The 20,806-nt window shown below is 47.9% G+C and overlaps 1 protein-coding gene across 6 annotated transcripts in view; it reads left to right on the forward strand.

The window, feature by feature from the left end:
- Positions 1 to 20,806, forward strand: part of Arvcf (ARVCF delta catenin family member) — a 49,355-nt gene that overhangs the window by 8,599 nt on the left and 19,950 nt on the right. For 4 of the 6 annotated variants that reach the window (XM_076857238.1, XM_076857456.1, XM_076857301.1 and 1 more), the window contains one exon: positions 20,149 to 20,375. The exons of the other annotated variants lie outside the window; for them this stretch is intronic. In XM_076857238.1, coding sequence (XP_076713353.1) covers positions 20,166 to 20,375 — 210 coding nt within the window. In that variant the 5' untranslated portion in view covers positions 20,149 to 20,165. The remainder of the gene's footprint in view (positions 1 to 20,148; positions 20,376 to 20,806) is intronic. 6 annotated transcript variants of the gene reach the window in all.

Here is a 20,806-nt window from a genome sequence, read left to right on the forward strand (position 1 = left end):
CTGGTGACACGCAGGCAGTCCCTAGTTACAGACAGTCCCTACACTCCCTGAGCTCCATGCCCAACATTGGCCATCGCAGCCACATCAGGCCCAGGTTTGCTTGTTACTTTTTAACTAAAAGACCAAGTAAGGGAGACTCCATGCCATCAGTCTTTATTCTCAATGTTTTGGTTGTTCTGCGTGTTTCTTTGAATGTGTGTTGAACTACTGCAAGCTCCCCTCCCTGAGATCTCTATGGGACTCCCTTGAAACTCATGCTGCTTAAGCAGGCTGACCCTCCTTGCATAGGTTGTGGTATACTTGGGGCCCATTGACCAAGAGCAGGGGACTTGGTCCTTGTTGTGATAGGACCCTCCCTAGAAGCCCAGAATGTTACCTGGACCTCTTTGTAGGTGTCTAGCCTTTAGATACCACATTCTGGCTACTGTTAGGGTCATTGCAGGCCCCCAGGGTCCCCAATCCCTGAGCCATCCCTGAGGAGCTTGAGCCTCCTGATATCAGCTTATATGACCTTTCACCTGGGGGCACCCCTTGACCAAGCAGCTTTGTCATGCTGGGAGTTGGGGGGTGTTAAGCCAGTTGGCCTCATCTTCAGGGATCACCAACTTTGGCATCTTCATGATTCAAGGTAGAGGCACTTCCCTCACTCATGCTCTATATGTGTCCCAGCCACAAGGGCTGGTGGACAATTCAGTTGATCTGGCTGCCACATAAGAACCTTGCCTGCATGACTGGAGAGCCTAGTATAGGCTAGCCAGGTACTTCACCTTGCCATCCCTTTCTCAGTATGATTTGTGACTAGTGGTATGGCCTATGTTGTAAGAATGGCAAGGCCTATAGTGTCCAGGCCATCAGATGAGGTGACCTAGCTGTGTTCTCTGCCTGAGGGCTCTCCTGGGCAGTCTTCATATGCTGCCACCAGATAGCTATTTTGGTGTCCACAACCCCCACCCACCCCCCCGTGTTTATAGGCCCCCAGCCTCATTGTTGTCTTCTGCAGAGCTTCCTTTACTCCTTGTGCCCTTCCCTTGGACCTCATACAGTCATTCTGACTATAGTCACCTTCTAGCTGTTCCCTACCAGGAATGTCCTAGGGGATCTGCTCATGAATGCCTCTGGACTCAGGCTGAGTGAAGTGCCTTCCTTCTCTCAGGCTTGGGTACCCTTTTTCCAGGCCTGACCCTCAGCTGCGGGGGCCAGCAGTCATCAGCTCAGCTCTGTCCGGTAAGAACGCCTCTGTGGAATGCCCCTCAGCAGCTCAGACTTGGGGATTCTGATTCCTAATTTTTTTTTTTTTTTTTTTTTGGTGGGTGGGTGGGTGGGCAGAACTGACCTGATCTTGACACTTTGCAGCTCTGAGTTGGCCAATAGGTCTTTAGTTAAACTTTTTATATTCAAAATACTTTCACTTTCCTTCAAATTCTTATTAGGCCATTCCAGAGTCTGAAAGTACTTGCTTCCCTCTGCATTTTGTGAGATAATGAGTCTGCAGAGATGGCTCCCTGCTGTGTCTTCCCTGAGGCTGTCCTTTGTGCCCTGGAGGGAGGTGCTACATGCCCTCAGGGCTCATCCCAGCTGGTCAGGATCTTGGCCACAGTCCCTAAAGGGGCTTGAGTATACAGATAGGAAAACTGATGCCTGGACCACTGAGGAATCTAGAATTATGTAGGCAGAGGAATCTCAGGCCCAGGCAAGGCCCAGCCTTCACAAAGCAGGTCTTCCTTCTCAGATGATCCACCTCCTACACCAAGCCCTGAGTCTTGTGATGCCAAGATGTGCCTTCTATTATCCACATCTAGGTGAGCCAGGCTCTCCTGGGTGTGCCCAAGAGACAAAGAGGCTAGCTGACAAGAGACCAAGTGTCTGAGGTGCCAGCATCCCTCTTTTTGCCTTTAATTTTTAATAGTAGATCTGTATGTGCTGGAAAATGTAGAAAACACAGAAAAGTAAGGAAAAGACATACTTGCATATGTCCACAACCCAGCACTGCCTGTCCTTTACCGTATGGTTTTTATTTTCATTTTATTTTGTACTGGTGGGAATCATACTCAGGGTCTTATGTGTAGTAGAACAGTTACTTTACCATTAAGCCACACTCTGCCTTGTGGTTTTTTTTGTTGTTTTGTTGGTTGGTTGATTGGTTGGTTGGTTGATTAGTACTGGAGATCGAAGCTAGGGTGCTAAACCACTGAGCGACATCCCCCAGCCATTTTGATTTTTTAAATTTTGAGGTGGGGGTCTCATTAAGTTGCTTAGGGCCTCATTGTATTGCTGAGACTGGCTTCAAACTAGCAATCCTCCTGCCTCAGCCTCTTAAGTCACTGGGATTACCAGTGTGCACTACCACTGCCATGCGGTGTTTAAGAATGATGTGGGTTGGGTTCCTAGTTCCCTAGTGTCCCCTCATTGACATTTCCTATTGCTAATGTCTAGATGAGTGGCAAATATGAGTGGGAAGGGGATAGGTTTCCCTCTCTCTACCCATGTGCCCCATGGTATTGGGCCTGCCTCTCCTTAACACTCCTGACTTGTTCCCCCTTGTCCCTTGCATTTTCCCCAAAGGGCTTGTGAAATTTGTCCTTTATCCCATCATGGACATTCAAAATGTTGCCATTTCTTCTTCATCGTTAGGGATGCTGCAATAAACATCTTATGCCCCAAGCCACTTTTATGTATTTGAACAACTTGAACTTGAACCTTGAGGTCCTGGCAAGGCAGGCAATGTGTCTGCTGTAGTCAGTGCCTTGGAAGGGAGGATCACACACCAGTGAAGCCTAGGAGCATAGCCTGTGACCAGTGCCAGCGACATCCAGGTCTACCTCTGCAAATAGAGCCTATTCTGGAACCTGCAGAGAAGATGAGTCTTTCTGGGAAAACAATCTAGAGAACCATACTGCCAGCTAGGAGCCCTCTCTCCACCCACTGTTCCTCACCTATAAAATGGGAGCCTAAATCCCCTGGCAGGCATGTATGAGGTGACAGCACTTCTAGTACTACATCAAGATACCCAGGCTGCCTTGGACCTGAAACTGATCCCTACTGAGTGTGTCAGACATCACACAGTAGGTCTTTAGGAACCCAGGCCATTTTGGGTCTGGGCCTGGGCCTGGTCACAGTCCTGGTCCCGGTCCCCATCCTGGTCCTTATAGAGCCTGCCTCAAAGACCACACAGGGTAGGTCTTTAGGAACCTAGACTATCCTGGGTCTGGGACTGGTCCCCACAGAACCTACCATAGGCACAGAGCTGAGTAGGTGCTGGGGCCTTCCTCTCTGTTTATGACTCTACCACCTGGTCTCCTAGTCATGGACCCTTCCTCACCCCCAGCACAGACCCCTTGAGAGTCAGAGGTCTGGTAGTGCTAGCATCCCTGCATATGACCACCTCCCAGGTGAGTCATTGATGGACCCTGGCAGTCAGGGTAGCAGCCTTAGAGCTAAGTCTACTGTATACATATCTAGAGGCCCCTCAGCTCCTCTTATTTCCTTGCAGAGGCCTATGTTAGGGTAGGGGCTCCAGGATTCTGCTCAGGGGGTTAGCTGTACCCCTCAAAACATGCCATGAGCTCTTCAGTCCATTCACCATTAGTGAGAGTGGGATGCTGGAAACTGCCCAGACATCTGACAGGGTTGAGGGGGAAGCAAGAGTGGGGACAGGGTGGGATGCAGTCAAGGAAAGGGTAGAGGAATATAGGTGATGGAGGGAAGCAGGGGGAAATGAGGGGACAGGGAGATGTGGGATATGGGGGGAGACAAGAGTGCCAGAGGAGATAGATAAGGGATGCAGAGGAAGGAAGTGAGCAGATGATTGGAGGATCAGGCCCCTTGTGCAGAGATAGGAAGAAGGAAGATGCTAAGCACCCTGGGCCAAATACTGTGCCTTCTGAGAACAGGGATTGCTGGGGAGGGGACTTTGCTGAACGCACTGGGAGATGGCAGCCCCTTAGCCATGGCATTTCTGGGACCCCCCCCCTCCGCCAGCCAGTATAGACTATAAGCTTCACCTGGTCCTTCCCACCTGGAGAAGATAGGGGTGGGGATCATTGCTATTCAGGACCCTGGAGAAGATGAGCATGCCAAAACTACCTACCTTCTGCTGGGGCTTCCACCCAGCTATCCTGACCACTGCAGCCTAAGTCCTGGCTTGGGACCAGGGCTTTGCATGAGACTAAGACCATCTTCCCTCTTGGGCCTCACAGCGAGTGGGCCCTTTCCAGTCTTCATATTTCTTTGGCATTTTCCCATCATCTACAGGGAGCTATTTGTTGTTGTTGTTGTTGTTGTTGTGTTTAAAGAGAGAGGGAGAGAGAATTTTTTTTTAATATTTATTTTTTAGTTTTCGGCGGATACAGCATCTTTGTTTGTATGTGGTGCTGAGGATCAAACCCGGGCCGCATGCATGCCAGGCGAGCGCGCTACCGCTTGAGCCACATCCCCAGCCCGGGAGCTATTGTTTTTAAGGAAACTAATTCACTGAGTATTTTGTGCTCGGAGTAATAATTCCAGATATTTATTTATCAAACCTATGAAACAGGCATTGGTTAATTTTAAATTAAGCCTTGTAGTCACAGACTTATGTCTTTTCAGACCCAGGGATTTCCAGAGTAGCTAAGCATGGTGTAGAGGAGAAGGCATCTGTGATGATAGCCCAGACAGCCTGTGCCCTGGAAGAGCCTTGGGCCATGATCCTTGGGGTTCATTGTGTAATATAGCAGTCTTCTTGTTCCTGGTAACTTGGCTCCAGCGTACTCAGAGCCTCCCCACCCCTGTTGATGGGGATGACCTCCCAGAGCCACCACTGGTAAGATGAGGACAGCAGGCTTGAGCAGGGATGGGTAGGAGTGAAGGAAGTGTCCCCATCCCCTTCCTCACACCTGGTGGGGTCTTCTTCTGCTGGAGCCATGGAAGTTCCTGCATTGGACATGTTTCTTTTGTCCACTCTTTCAGCAAATATTTAATTGATCTTCCCTCTTAATACCATCTTGAGGTTCTCATTGCCTTCAGTATAAAAACCGTGCAGGTTCCTGTGACACTGCCATCTCACTTTTTATCTAAGTCTCAGCCATCTTAATTAACTCTGCTGACTGCCTATCAGTTCCTTGTCTCAGCAGTTGTTCCCCTTCCCCATCTTTCTAAATGTGGAGATCCCAAGGCATCGCCTTCTGAGCCTGCTGCAGCCCAAAGCAGTCTTTCTCCTGACATTTCTGGAGTTTTCTGCAAAAATCTGTGTCAATGCAGGGAACAAACTCCGATTCTTAAACACAGGAACCGCACTGCTTTGCTGGTCTGGGCACTGTTCTCTACTTTTCCCTGCTTCCTCAGTGCAGCAAAAACAAATTGAGCACCTGCTATGTGCCAGATACTGTGCCAACTGGTGCCTAGTTCTGGCCTGAAATTCCATAGAGGCCAAGGTGGCCTTGTTTCCCCGACCCAGACCACCTTTCCAGATGGCACTCAAGGAAAATTTAGATTTTTTTTGTGTGTGTGTGTGTGTGGTGCTGGGGATTGAACCCAGGGCCTTGTGCATGGGAGGCAAGCATTGTACTGGGGATTGAACCCAGGAGTGCTTTAGCGCAGAGCTACATTCCCCAGCCTTTTTTAAACTTTTTTGAGACAGGGTCTCAGTAAGTTGCTGAGGCTGACCTTGAACTCATGATCCTTCTGCCTCAGCTTCCCAATTAGGTGGAACTTTAGGCATGCACCACCATGTGCAGCTCACAGCTGTGTTTTCTGCAGCTTCAGTTACTTGTGGTCAGCCTCGTTCTGAAAATATTAAATGGAAAGTTGCAGAAGTAAACAATTCATAAGTTTTAAATTGTACACCATTTTTAAGTATGTCTTAAAAAAAAAGGTATTTTGAGAGAGACCACATTCACATAAATTTTATTACAGTGTAATTGCTCAATGTTATCAGTTACTGTTAACCTCTTGCTGTGACTATTTTATGTTAAACTTTATCATTGATATATATGTACACATATATGTGTGTGTACATGCATATATATAAACAGTAAAAAATAGGGTACTACTATCTGTGGTTTCAGGCATTCATGGGGGTTTGGAACGTATTATGCACAGATAAAGGAGGACTATTATATTGAAGTTTTTCTGTTTCTTCACAATTCAGTCATGGTAGATTGTGTGTTTGTAAGAATTTATCCATTTTATCAAGGTTATGTAATTTGTTAGCTCATAATTTTTTTTTTTTTAATTTGGTACTGGGGATTGAACCTAGGGTCTTGTGCATACAAGGCAAGCACTCTAGCAACTGAGCTATATCCCCAGCCCACATAGTTGCTTTATAATATTCTCTTACCAGTGTTTTATTTTAAAATACAAAGAAAAGACATGCCAGAACAAGAGAATTTTTTGTTTTACTTTGTTGTTTGGTTATTTTTTGACTTGGTTGGATCTTGTTTTATATTTCTTGAATTCACACTTAATGTGTTGCAATCATCAATCCTGATTTCCCAGGATAATAAAAATGCTCCCATGGTCAGTTGACAGCGACCTGTTTCAGACAACCAAAGCTGTCTTGATAAATTCAGAATCCTAGAGTCTTGCTGGAAGAATCAGTTCCTTGTCTCAGCAGTTGTTCCCTAGAAGAATGTTGCCTTAATGCCCAAGCTGGGTACTTCTTACCAAATCATAATGGTGACCACCCCCAGATTTAAATCCAGCAGTACAAGCACAGGATCCCATTTTTTTCAGGCCTTATAGATCCTGGAGTTTTTCTTCTTCTTTTGGTTCTTAAAGCAAAACTGCTTTCTTAGTGTCCAGGATTCCAGGTGAGACATATTCACTGCCTCCAGAGGGAAAGCCATTCAGAGGGAATGATAGAATTATGACCCTGAAATCCAGAACTTCATCATGTTGTTTCCTTAAGGAATTTTGGAGCTAGGTTAACTTGCTTAAAGACATCAAGGTATTAGCTGGTGCCATGGCACATACCTATAGCACCTGCTGCTTGAAAGGCTAAGGTAAGAGGATCACTGGAATCCAGGGATTTGAGGCTAGCCTGGGGTGAGGAGAAGATTTCAAAGTAAAGAAGAAAGGTATTTTGTTTTTTTTAACAAAGCATCAGCTTTTCCTTTCCATAAAAGAGCATCTGAGATGTAAGATATAGGAGCCAGGCAGTGGGAACCATGCTGAAGCTAACATGGGTGGTCAATGTCTTCTCCAGGGCTGTGGACGTCCTGGCAAAAAGAGTGACCCAGACCTCAGCAAGGTTGGCAGGTCAGGACCTGGCAGACCTTCTCCCTACATCATGAAGCAGACACATCACAGAAATGTGACTTTGATGAGACTGAATCATGAAATGCTGGAGAAAGACATGCCCATGATTTCCTCAGCTTCTGCTATGGTTTATATCCTCCAGAATTCATGTTGAATCAGGCACACACGGATAATCCCAGTGGCTCTGGAGACTGAAAAAGGAGGATCAAGGCCAAACTCAGCAACTTTCGAGGCCCTAAGCAACTTAGTGAGACCTGTCTCTAAAAATGTAGCTTGGTGGTAAATTGCTCCTGGATTAAATCTCCAGTAACCAAAACAAATAAAATTTGTGCTGAAATTTAATACCTTTTATGAAATACTAAGAAGTGGGACTAGGTAGGACCTTTTAAGAGGTGATTAGGGATCTACCCTTATGAATGGATTAATCCAATCATGATTGGTAGATTAATGGATTAATGAGTTATCTTAAGAGTGAGTCTTCTATGAAAGCTAGTTTGGCTGCTTGCTTTCTTGTGTTCCCTGCATCTTGCCATATGATGCTCTGTGCCTCCTCAGGACCCTGCTAAGAAGGCCATCATCAGATATGACCCCTCAACTTTGAACCAGAATCATGGGCCAAAGTAAACCTCTTCATAACTTACCCAGTCTTGGGTAATATGTTATTAGCAACAGAAATGGATGGAAACACCTTTTCTGGACAAAAAGCTCACCTCAACTCAGGGTCCAACTTCAACATGATGAGGGTTCCCTCTTCTATGACCCCCCTGCCATGTTTCTATGGTCAGTAAAACCCTCTCAGCTCATCCTTACTCTGGGAATTCCTGTTACATCTCCTGCCATCCACCTTTTATCATCTGTATCATTTTCTGCTAGGTTTGGAAGGCCATCTTGATTTGCTGCCTTCTGCCTGACATTGTATACTCCTGACATTGTATACTGGTCTTCTACAGCATCCTCTCTGCAATTTGCTGCCTTTGTCATGTTTTTCTATAAATCTCCATGGGCTCCTGATTACGATGATGCCTTTTCATTGTGGTCAATTCTCATTTCATTGAACACTGTCTTTTTAGCCTTTTGAGGGGCATATACCTTCAACTCCCAATATCTGTGCTAGTAAATATGCTCAATGTGATTCAGCGAGAGGCAGCTTTCTTAGTTCACCCACAACAGGAGGGTGTTCAAAGCACTGGATATTGATATTTGTTTGTTTTTCCCTTTGCAAACTCAGGATCTGTGGGCCTAGCCACATCAGTCTGTCACTGAGGGCCCTGAGGCAGGGATCAGAGGCTGAGGTTTCTTGCAGACTGGTTCTGAGAGAAGAGGTACCCTTGCCCATTGTTCAGGACAGCAACAGAGGTCTGCCCAGAATGCCAGTACTCAGAAGGAGTTGTCATGGCCAAGCCCTGGTCCTCCCTTCCCACCAAGAAGCCTGTCAGGACTTTCAGGCCATCTACTACCTATTTTCACATGGAGTAGGAAGGGCCTCAAATGGGTATGAATTCCTGTGCATAGGTATTGTACCTGGGAGGGCATCTGTGGGTACCTGTGGATAGGTGTGCTCTATGTATTTGTGTGTTGTATACATGCATGACCAGGGACTATATGGGTGGTTACCCACATGTACCTGTGGTTAGCTTTGAGAAGATCTCCAGACTTGATAGTATTTCCTGCTGTAATGTTTCTGCCTTTTTTTTTTTTTCCTTTTTTTGTACTGGGGATTGAACCCAGGGGTGCTTATCCACATCCCCAGCCCTTTTTATTTTTTGAGATAGTGTCTCATTAAGTTGCTTTAGGCCTTCACTAAGTTGCTGGGGCTGGCCTTGAACTTGCAATCCTTCTGCTTCGGCCTCCCAAGTTGCTGAGATTACAGGAATGTGCTACCATGCCTGGCTTCCTGCCTTTTGTGTGTGTGTGTGTGTGTGTGTGTGTGTGTGCGGGGGGGGGGTGCTCAGGATTGAACTCAGGGCTTTGTGCATGCAAGGCAAGCACTCTATCAAATGAGCTGTATCCTCAGCCCTTCATGCCTTTTTTTTTTGACAGGAGCTGGACACAGACAAATCCAGCTACCAGAAGGCTCTTGTGGTATGTGTGTGGGAGGGAGCCAGAGGGGACACTGCGGGGCCTGAAGTCTGCCCTGGGTGGTGGGTGGAGAGAGTACCCTGCCCATTTCTGCTTACTTGTTTGCAGATAAAAGGCAGGACTTTGCTCATTTGCTGGTGGTTGGTGTATTGCCATGGGCACTCTAAGCTGAACTGGCTCCAGAACCCAGGAGACACAGGATTGTAAGCAGCATGGAAACATCTACCTCAGGTTTTAGAAGGGAAGTGCTGTACCCCTGGGGCCCTGGCAGCAGCTACCACAGGCCATATATACACAAGACCCTGAGTAAGAGCAGAGTTTTGGGACCCAGGTCTTTGGTACCTAAAACCACCTTGCCCAATAGGATGGACTACCATTCCTGGTTGGATCAAGATCTTGTACCAACTGCTACCCTGATTTGCTGAGCTGGAAGAGCTTGGTGAGAAGCACCTTTCCTCTGAGGGTCTTTAGACTTTCAGGTGGACAGGTCACTGTCCCCAAATGATGGCAGCTCTGTTGCCTTCCCAAGACTGACTTTTCAGTGTATTCTAGCTTCTGTCCCTTCCAAAGCCATGACAGCTGATGGCATGGAGAGTAATGTCATTTCCTTGTTCTAAAAGATGTTAAAGCAAAGCTGGTGCACAATGGCTCACGCCTGTTATCCCAGTGGCTTGGGAGGCTGAGGCAGGAGGATCGTGAGTTTAAAGTAAGCCTCAGCAACATTGAGCATTAAGCAACTCAATGAGACCATGTCTCTAAATAAAATACAAAATAAGGGTGGGAATGTGGCTCAGTGGACAAGTGCCCCTGAGTTCAATCTCCAGTAACCACCCCCCAAAAAATTTTAAAAAAAGGTTAAAGGGAGGCCTATTAGGAAGTGGTGCTGTTTTGTTGGGGGAGGAGTTGTTTTGTTTTGTGGTACTGGACACTGAATTCAGGACTTGTGGATGATTTACAGGCCAGCACTCCCCAGCCCTAATTTTTTCTTTTTTCTTTTTTCTTTTTTTTTTTTTTTTGTTGTTGTTGATTTTTTGTTGTTATTATTATTGTTATTGTTGGTTGGTTATAGAGATTAAACCCAGGGGCACTTAACCACTGAGCCACATCCCCAGCCCTTTTTAATATCTTAAGATAGGGCCTTGCTAAGTTGCTGAGGTTGGCTTTGAAATTGTGATCCTCCTGCCTCAGCCTCCTGAGCTGCTGGGATTACAGGTGTGCACCACAACATCCAGCCATGATGCTATGGGGTTTTTGTTGGTGGTGGTTGTGGTGTTGTTATTGTTGGTTTGTTCATTTGTTTTCTGCAGCTCATTATCTCTCAGAATCTGACAGTGGTTCTCTGTCTCCAGCCTTAATCTCTCTTCTGGAGTCGCCCATATCCAGTGGGTCCTTGGTTTCTCTAGCCTAACACATCCCCATCTGCACTCTGGAGTGCAGGATCTGGGCTCCTTCCCTCAGCTGTCCAGGTCCAAACTCCTATAGTCATCCTGAACTCCCCATTTATTTACCCACTCCAACCTCCCATCCGTCCACAACCAAATATCCAAAGTTCCACCACTGCAGCCTCTGCCATGGCAGCTGGAGGACCCTCCTGATACAAAGTCAAAAGTGCTATGCCCAGGTCTCTCCATGCTATTCCCAAGTCTGACCAAATTTGCTTGTGGTCCCTATGCGGGTAGGACCAGGAAAGGGGGAGTCCCACTTTTGGGGTCACAGGGTTTTGTTTTGTTTTTGTATTGGTGATAGAACCCAGAGATATTTTACCACTGAGCTACATCCTCAGTCCTATTTTTATTCTTTGAGACAGGGTTTCACTAAGTTGCCAAGGCTGGCCTCAAACTTGAAATCCTTCTGCTTCAGCCTCCTGAGTCGCTGGGGTTAGGCATGTGCACCTGTCCTGACCTCCCCACACCTCATTCTTACCTCCCCACACCTCATTCTTATCAATCCAATCTAGGTTGGATTGCCTTCATCCTTTTGAAGGATGTAGGCAATCCAACCTAGATCCCCATCTTCCCTGGGTGGAAGAGGCCCTTGGCTGGGAATAATTGGAGCACACTTCAACACTTTGTCCTGTGTGAGCCTATGCAGTCTGGCTGTGCTCACAAGGCTGTGGGGAGGATTGATGGGGTGTTATTGAATAGTGGGTCTCCACAGGCATATCCTGGTGTCTACAGGCATCAGCAGATAGCACAAATGCCAATGGGGAAATCAGGACAGGACAGATGAGGTGGTGGCCTCTGTGGGAGCTGGAGAGAACACTTGCTGACTCAGAGGTATTGCCAGGTTGGGGGTGGCTCATTTGCACACAAAGGGACAGATCTTTCCTGGGGCCAATGCCACCTCCTGCTGCCACTAGGACCTGTGACCCTCCACCAGTAGCTTAGTTAGCAAAGCTGTTGTGGGTCAGACTGAGGTCACTTGGTGAGGGCCTCCCGGGCTGGGAGCCCAGCATGTAGGGGTACTGCCAAGCGCCTCGTCAGCAGCAGTCAGGGTGAGTAGGGACCCTTAGGCCAGGACAGGGAAGGGCTCCAGGACTAGAGATCTACTGAAATGTGGCCTAGCCACCTCTTGCCTCAACTGTGGAGTAGGATTGCAGATGGGGCTACCATGCTAAGGGGTGCCCAGGATCTGCAGTGACCCCAGAGTTCTGTTTCTCTGACCCTGGATCAAGCCAGTCCATGGTGAGATTCCTTTTTGTCTAGACTTGTCCTGGGGTTTATGACTCCAGCAAGTTTGCTACAGGCAGCACAGCTGGATGGGCCATGTTCTCCCCAGAGAAGGCCAGAAAAGTGAGGGTTCCCTACAGCAGGAAGTGCCAAGACAAAGAGAAGTAGGAGGACAGTGAGCTGGGGTGGGGCCCAGATGCTGTAATTAGTCCCAAACAGACCTGATGCCAGACCTCCCTCCACCTTACCTGCAGCCTTGGGCTCTGCCTGCTCACCTGCCTATGACTTCCTACTTTCCAGTTCCCACTGATTTCCCAGCCCATCACTGTCCCTGTAACCAGTCCTAGGTGTTTCTCATCAAGCACAAGTACCCCCTGCAAAGGTCTTTCCCATCATCAAGTAAGAAATCATTCCTTGTTAAAAGAATGTGTGAGAAAGTGAGTAGGCCCATGGCCTTTGTTGTATCTCCCGGGCTGTGAAGCCCAGGAACCTTTTTATGGGTAGCTGGAGCAAATGGTACCTGATCCATCCCCTAATCATCAGGCATTCCCACCATGGCTGCTTTAGCTTTGCAAACCAGGGAAGAAAGGCTGGGCCAGCAGGGCCTCCCTTATTCCCCAGAGACTTTCTGGCCATAGGCTTCTAGGGGCTGCACCCCTACTACCCCTCAAAGGGGCTTTGTGTCACACAAAGACACTCTGTCCTTCCAGAGAAGCCTGGGTGTTGCCATGGTGATGGAGGGGCCTGGCAGAAGGGGTCCACCCACCGTCTGTGTGTGTGTGGCGGGTGGGGAGGGGGTTCCAGGCCTAGGACACTGTTCACACAGGCTATGGCCAGCATGGTAACTATTACACCTGCCCAGCTACAGCCCCTCTGCCTGTCAGGACACTTGTTGCTGACTGGGCCTCAGTGAGGCCATCTGAATGTTAGTAGGAATGGGGTTCCCAAGCCCTGTGCTTGTTTGTGATTAGTCTCAGCCTTGCAGTGAGCTTCAGATCCCTCCTCAGGAATGCTTTTATCTCTACCCAACTCCAGAGTACAGAAAGGTGGGGCTCAACTATGTGCCTGGGACCTCATAACCCCCACACTGCTCCTATCTCCTTGAAATGTGAAGATGAGCCATATAGTGCACCTTGCAGGCTGAATATTTGTCAGGGGAGGGAGTAGAGGCAATGGCTGCCACCATCACCATGCTTGATCCTACTTGATGAGACATCTTAGGGGACAAGTCCCTTCAACTTCCATGGGCTTTGTTGTCATAGATAAAGTGGGTAGGCTGAATATGTAGGGAGAGGATACTGTATGCTGGTAGCCCCCACACTTCTGTGCCTGGAGCTCCCAGCCCTGGGGCCTTAGGCCCTCAGAGTTGCCCCAGGTCAGTTGCTGCAGAGACCCCAGAGGATGTGGGTCCTTACTGCCCCTAGGTCTATCTGCAATTCAGGTAGACTTGGCTGCAGCTGGAGTTTAGGTCAGGCACAGAAGGGGCCAGAATGAGCACTGCCCTAAATCTCAGCCTAGGGTCCACCCTTGATCCCTATGTCCTCATGGAGATGCGAGTCTCAAGGAACAACAAAGACTCGAAGGGTGCACAGAGATCAGGTGTCTGTGGCATGGGATCCAGAAGTGGTTCCCTGTAGTTCAGGCCTCTTATGGAGGAAGACAATCACTGGAATACTCACAAGCCCCATCTGCTTGCCCACCATGTCCTTGACCCCCCAGTGTGTCCTGCCTTAATCTGACCCTTAGCCTCCTATGTCAGCTCTCCCATACCCCTTAATCCTCCCAGGACCTCCTGTTCAGAAGCCCCTGCCTTGGTCCTGGCCTGCCCTTGGCCTAGGGTGGCCTATTAATACAGAAGAACCCACAAAGGGTTCACTTGCACATAGGAGCCCTTCTACATGTGATCAGCAAATATACTAGGTAATCACTACAGGGCGTCTCCCCTCACCCCACCCCCACTGTGGTCCAGTGTGACATACCTCCTCTGCTTGGGAAATCTAATTTCCACACTGAATCTGATTATGGCTCTTCTGGCTGCATGAAAATCCTGCTGCATCCCCCAAGCTGCAGGTTGTGGGCACTGCCCTGGCCCTGGGGAACTTAATTTCCTGGCCTCCATGCTTTCTGGACATTTGTTTTTTTGTTGTTGTTGTTTTGTTTTCCACTTTCTTTTTTCTTTCTCTCTTTCTTTATTTGGTACCTGAATTGAATTCAGGGACACTTAACCACTGAGCTAAATTCCCAGCCCTTTTAATTTTTATTTTGAGATAGGGTAGTATTGCTATGTTGCTTAGAGCCTTGTTAAATTGCTGAGACTAGCCTTAAACTTGTGATCTTCCTGCCTCAGCCTCCCAAATTGCTAGGATTACAGGCCTGTGCCACCACACTCAGCCTCCTTTCTTTTTTTTTTTTTTTTTCCTTTTTTAATAAGATACTTTTTGACAACAATGATTCTTTTTTTAAATATTTATTTTTTAGTTTTAGGTGGACACAATGTCTTTATTTTTTATTTTTATGTAGTGTTGAGGATGGAACCCAGCACCCTGTGCATGCCAGGCAAGCATGCACTACTGCTTGAGCCACATTCCTAGCCCAACAATGATTCTTAATAAAGGCCAATTTAAAAAGCATCCCTCTATGCCCAATGGAATCAGGCATATGGGCTGGAGATATAGCTCATATTGGTAGAGTGCTTGCCTTGCATGCACAAGACCCTAGGTTCAATCCCCAGCATCAAAAACAAAACAAAAAATAATCAGACACATGGAGATCAAGATTCCAGCTTCTTTAGTGTAAGAGCCATGTGGTCTTAATAGGATAAGCCCTGTAAATTGAACTTCATGCCCCATGCTGCAGACCTGCCCTCACCTGCACAGATTCTGCTTCCCAAAGGAAAAAGAGAAGATGGCAGAACCTCTCTATAGGCAGGTGGAATCCACAAAGGAAGGACCTCAGCTGAGCATGGTCATTGCCTTCCACCAAACCCACCAATCAAAGGAGCTGGGAGAGAGAGTGAGTGCATTCTAAGCCAGGTACTCAGGGCTATTCTAGTAGAAACACTTCTCCCTGGAAACCAGAGTGGTGTTACCTGACCATTCCTTCTATCCTACAAACAATGAAGACTGTTAAAGAAAGACTCTTCCTCATCCCCTGGCCCCCCACATCTCCCCTTTTGCATGCTGTCTTGACTGCTCTGCACATTTTACATGACTGCAGTCACTGGGCACATGCATGCCATTTAGTGCCACCTGTCCAGGAGGCTCCAGGGCGGCTCAGCCATCATCATGGCCATATCCACCAGCTGGCAGAGATCCCATTATTGAAGTACAGCCTACGCATTAGTGGTGGGTGGGGACTCTTCCAGAGGAGTGGTTACTGAGCTCTGCAGTCTCCTTTCTTACTTACGTTCTGACTATAATCATAGTTCATGTACTTTGTAGGACACAGGCATGTGCAGAACTGTGTGAGAGTCCTGGAGCAGCCCCAGTACAAGGGACCCTCCCCATCACCAGCCACCACTCTGACCTCAAGATAAAGATCATTGTAGTCCTTTCCTGTGTATGTGTGTGAATCTTACCTCCAACCACATTGTTTATGTCTTCTTCACTTTCAGCTGGTTTTTTTTTTTCTTATTGATTTATTAGAGCACCTACAGATTAAGGATATCACTTTATTGCCAGATGTTAAAAATACTTGATTCTATCATGTCAATTATGTTTTGATATTCTGTATGCCTTATCCTTTTCTCTCTCCCCCATCCATCCATATCTATCTATATCTATCTCTCTCTCTCTCTCTCTCTCTCTCTCTCTCTCTCTCTCTCTCTCTCTCTCTTTGACTCAGGATCTTGTTATGTTGCCCCAAGCTGGCCTCAAACTCCTGGGCTCAAGCGACTCTCTTTCCTCAGCCTTCCAAGTAACTGGAACTAAAGACTTATACCACTGTACTTGACTTTCTTCTGCTTTCTACTGTGGAAAATTACAAAGGCACAGAAGTAGAAAGAGGAGTGCAGTGGGTCCCACATGCCCCACACCAGCCTCCACTGTGCTGAAGTCACAGTCTAAAAGTAAACTCAATGCTTGTTATTCCAGCTAAAATGCTTACTGCATGTGTTGTTCTTAGAGGTGTCACTTCCTAAAAAATGACCATACTATTTGTTGCTTTTTTTTTAACGTATAGAAATGTTTTATTCTAAGTCCTGCTGGTTCCTCTTTTCTTAGCAGTTTCTGCCATTGCTTAGAGACTGAGAACAGCCTTTCCCTAGCACTGCCAGGCACCCCATGGTCTGCACTGACTGCCAAAGACCTTGTAGTCCTGGCCTCTGGCAAGAGTAGACTCTGCCTGGTGTGAACCCTTTACCCAAGTCTGCACTTCTTTGCCTTATTCCCAGATTGGGCAAGTGCCTATCCTTGGGGGTTGACCAGAAATTATTCCTGAAGCTTCGGGCACCATATGATCCCAATAGGGGCAATGGGATAATGATGGGTCCCCGGAAGGCCTGGCCAATAAATTAGGGAATAAGTCTCTTGTGGGGTGGGGGGGAAAGAGCTCTAACAATGTCCTAGGCAGAAAGTATGGACTTGTATACCACTGGGCTTGAGTTCAACTCCTGCTAGTTTACTTTCTGGTACCATGTGTTTCTCCTCAAGATGGCCAGAGTATAGAATGGGGAGTGGAAGAAGGATTGATGTCACTAGTTCCCTCCTAGGTTCTGATATGTGGCTGGCAAGAGCTGCTGCCTACTCCCCTGCTGCCCTGACCCTTAGGAAATTCCTCTAATTCCTCAACCCAGATTGGACTGGGGCCCCATAATTTGATTTTCCAGAGCAGTGCTTTGGCTGGACTCCTTCTGAGGAGGAATGTCTGGGTCAGCAAGAAGACGTCAAATATTGGATTTTGGTTTCAGGGGAAGCATTCAGATCCTATCCTGAGGTTTCTCTGATGATGTCTTCTCTTTCCCAACAGAACTAGCATTGACCACATTTGCCCCAGAACATGTGAGGCTGGGCTTCCTCCTTCCAGTTGTGTTGCAAGCTTTGTTGTTACTCACCTGCCACCACAGTGCCCTATCCATTTGATCAGCTATCTATTCACTTATTCCTTCATCCCCCATCTATCTAGCTTCTAATCAGCCCATCTGTCTAGTCTTCTTACCCATCTTTTTATCCATCCACCCACCTGATCCATCCTCCCTCCACCCTTCCATGGAGCCCTGCTCCTCTCATATAATCATCTCCTCATCCTCTTGTGCATACACCTGTTCTCTCACTCATTTATTCCCTCTTCCATCCAGCCTCCTATTCTCCCATCCCTCCTTCTATCCACCTACCCATCCATCCATCCATTTGCCAATCCATCTACTTGTCAAGTTATCTACCATCCTCTCATCCATTTATTTACAACCCACCATAATCCTACTTGTCCATCCATCCTTTCACCCATTTGTCAAACCATCATTCCCCTACCTGCCTATCCATTGCTCCATTCACCCGTCAGTCTGTCCGTCCTCTGTATTCCCCCACCTACCCATCCATCCATTTATGCATTTGTCCATTTCCCATATTCACCTGCCTACCCCTGTATTCACCCATCTATCTCCCTCCATCCCCTACCTGCCTGTCCATCCATTCACCCATTTGTCTGTCCTTCCTCCTACATTCCCATCTGTGATTTGCTCTTCCTTCAGTCTCCCACTTCCAACTTTTGTGTCCTGGAGTCACTTGTTTTTCCACCCAGGCTTCTCATGCAACTCCCTGTCCAACAGCATTCTGAGACCATGGGGGAATGCTCTTAGCTTAATACTAAACACTCAGCCAGTATCTTTTTTTTAATATTTATTTTTTAGTTTTAGGTAGACACAATATCTTTATTTTATTTTTATGTGGTGCTGAGGATCGAACCCAATGCCTCATGCATGCTAGGCCAGCGCTCTAACACTTGAGCCACAACCCCAGCCCCTCATCTGGTGTCTTTTGTACTGGGACTAGGCAGTCACTTTTCTTTTATAATTAAGTTTTGCAACATTTAATCTCAGCTCTGACCTTACCAACCCACCTACAAGGTTCCTATTGTTTTCTGGTCTGGATATTCGTGTTCTCACATGGTCCTGATGTATGGTCACTCCTGGCGTGCCCAATGCTGTCCCTGTCATTTATAATTCACTCAATGGGTAGGCACATTTGTCATAAAGTGGCCTCCTATTTGGAAAATGTGAAACTGATTATGGGGGTCAAGCAGGAATCTTTCTAGGCACAAGGAGAGAAGAAAGCTGCCTCCTGTCCACAGGCCAGCAGTTGTCCCATGGATCCTGATCATTGCTACCCACATGCAGTGTCCCGGTCCCTTCTGCTTCTTGGCTCTAAGTCTCAGCTGAGATGGGCCAACTCAGCAAACAAGACATGGCTGAGGACTTGGGTTGTCTGTCTCCTCCCAGGCAGGAAGACTCCAAACCCATCTAGCACCACTCTTTGTACCACCAGTCTCAGTTCATACTTTCATAAGGCCTAGTGTCTACGCCTTGACTGGGTCTGGGTGCTGGAAGATGTGCACAGGAAATAGTACTCCTTCTTTGCCTGAGCTGTGCTTTTTGGTGGCCCGAGAACCCAAATTGTGCCTCACTCCCAACCCCCTCTTCCCAGTGGGGCTAACACCTTTCCCAGCTGTAGTGCCGTTCATTCTCAGGGTATGGCTGATTTAACAGCTCCTATCCCCACACTAGCATCCTCACAAGGTCACATTGACCATTTTATTTATGTGACAGGAGCTGGGGAGATGAAGAGCAGGTGTGGGGGACTTATGCTCGTCTCTTGCCCTCATTGGGCCTTGGTTTCTCAAGTGTCATGGTGGGACTAGGCCCCATAGTATCATTTCACCTTTGAAATACACTGTGTCCTCAACTCAGCCATCACTGATGTGGCCCAGCCTAGCACTGGCCCTTCCTGTCTAGGAGCTTTGTCCTTGCAGCTGGCTCCATCCAGGCCAGTGAGTAGCAGACTTGGCCCTCTGTTTGTGTCAGTCATTGTGGGTGGCATTCATACACAGGGGCCTCTCTTTTCTAAGTTCAGGTTCTATGTTGGTGCAGGGGTAAGGGGTCTAGCAGAATTGGCCTTAGTGGGCTGTGTGGGACCAGCCAGGAGCAGACTCCAAATAGTACTGGGCATCAAGCCATGCACCAAGCTCTGGGCACTGTGGCCACATGGTTGTACCTTGCCTGCGGCTCTGAGCCTGGGTTTGAGCTCTGCATACTTGGTCTGCTTTTCATTGCCCATGAAAAACAAACACACTGGTCAGCCAGAGAACAAGCAGCAAGGAAAACTGCTGGCTTGTCACTGCAAATGCCAACTCTCCATTGCCCCTGCTTGTTCCCCTGGGGCAGTGCTGAGCCAGGGGCTGGGTGGGCCTGACCTCCCCAAGTATTGGGCCTCAGATGTTTGGGCCTATGCCCTCTCACACATAGGCCACTTACAGGCACAGAGCCTCTAAACTTCATGTAGCCCTAGCCAGAACCTCAGCAAGGCTTTTACTAGATTTTCACTTAGCCTTGTGAAACAGATACTGCCGCTATTTTAGGCTGGGGTGGCTGCAAATGGAGGCTGGACAATAGTCCTTGGGCCAGTGTTGCTGGGAGCTGAGGCAGAGGTCACTTGCCTAGGTGTTCTAGGCAACTGCGATAGTAGACTGGCTTCTTACTCCCTGTCCAGCACCAGCTCTGGCACACTAGTTGTGTGGCTACAAATGGTCCCTGACCCTTTCTTGGCCTTGTCCGCAGTTATAAGGTGGCGCTGGGATAGTCTCATGAAATAGGGATGAGCTGGTATATGCTGTGGGCCAAGGAAATAGTGGATACTCATCACACCAGCTCTTCCTGCCCATCCCTGCAGTCTCTAAGACACTCACAGTCCATGATTCTGCTGGACCTGGTAGGAAGCAGAGGAGCCTGGGTCAGAGCCCCAGGCCTCACTGGGAATAAGCCAGCTGCTTCCAGCCGGCCTGGGATTAATGACTTTTAATTTAGAATTTAATCAATGCAGCTTCCTTCCAGAGAGCTGAATGTTCTGGTCTGGGAGTGATGTTGTATGATCTGTGAGTGGGATAGGCAAGAGGCCTGTGACAGCCTCATCAGGCCACTGTTCCACACCACTCTTAGTTTGCTTTGCTTTGCCTGCAGCTGGCTGGCACCCTATCATGGAGGACTACAATGTACACTCAGCTGCCAGCATCTTGGCCTCGGTGAAGGAGCAGGAGGCCCGTTTCGAGCGACTGACACGGGCACTGGAGCAGGAGCGGCGCCATGTTGCCCTGCAGCTGGAGCATGCCCAGCAGGCTGGAGTAGGCAGCAGTGGTGTGGGCAGTGGGCATCCCCTACCAATGGCCTGGCAACAGCTGGTCCTGCAGGTAACAGCCCACTGACTGGGAGAGGGTAAAAACAGCCAACTGGGGAATCAATCAAAGAGTCCTAGCAAAACTTTGATGTATGCAATGGCATGTTATAAGACCTGTTGAGCTTTTGGAGAGGAAAGAAAAGATCCCACGGATGTTGGCTAGCCACTTAGGTATGCTAGGCACTATATGAATGATGTTCAAGATACAGTTTGACCCTGAGATTAGCACAGTCCACTGAGGGAACGCTCAGGATTCAGTGGATAGGATCTGATCTTGGCAGCTCTTTGGGCAGCCTGGTGACACTGAAGGTTTTGCCTGTTCTGGAGCCTCCCTTCTATGATTTTCTCCTTCATTGCATGCATTGGTAGGTCAGCCCCAGGGGAAGGCTTGATTGAGGTCCCAGGCTCTGTCTACAGCTCAGAGGGTGACCTGGGAGCCTCAGT

This window comes from Callospermophilus lateralis, chromosome 1 (genome assembly GCF_048772815.1).
Source record: "Callospermophilus lateralis isolate mCalLat2 chromosome 1, mCalLat2.hap1, whole genome shotgun sequence".
In the NCBI taxonomy this organism is placed as follows: domain Eukaryota; kingdom Metazoa; phylum Chordata; class Mammalia; order Rodentia; family Sciuridae; genus Callospermophilus; species Callospermophilus lateralis.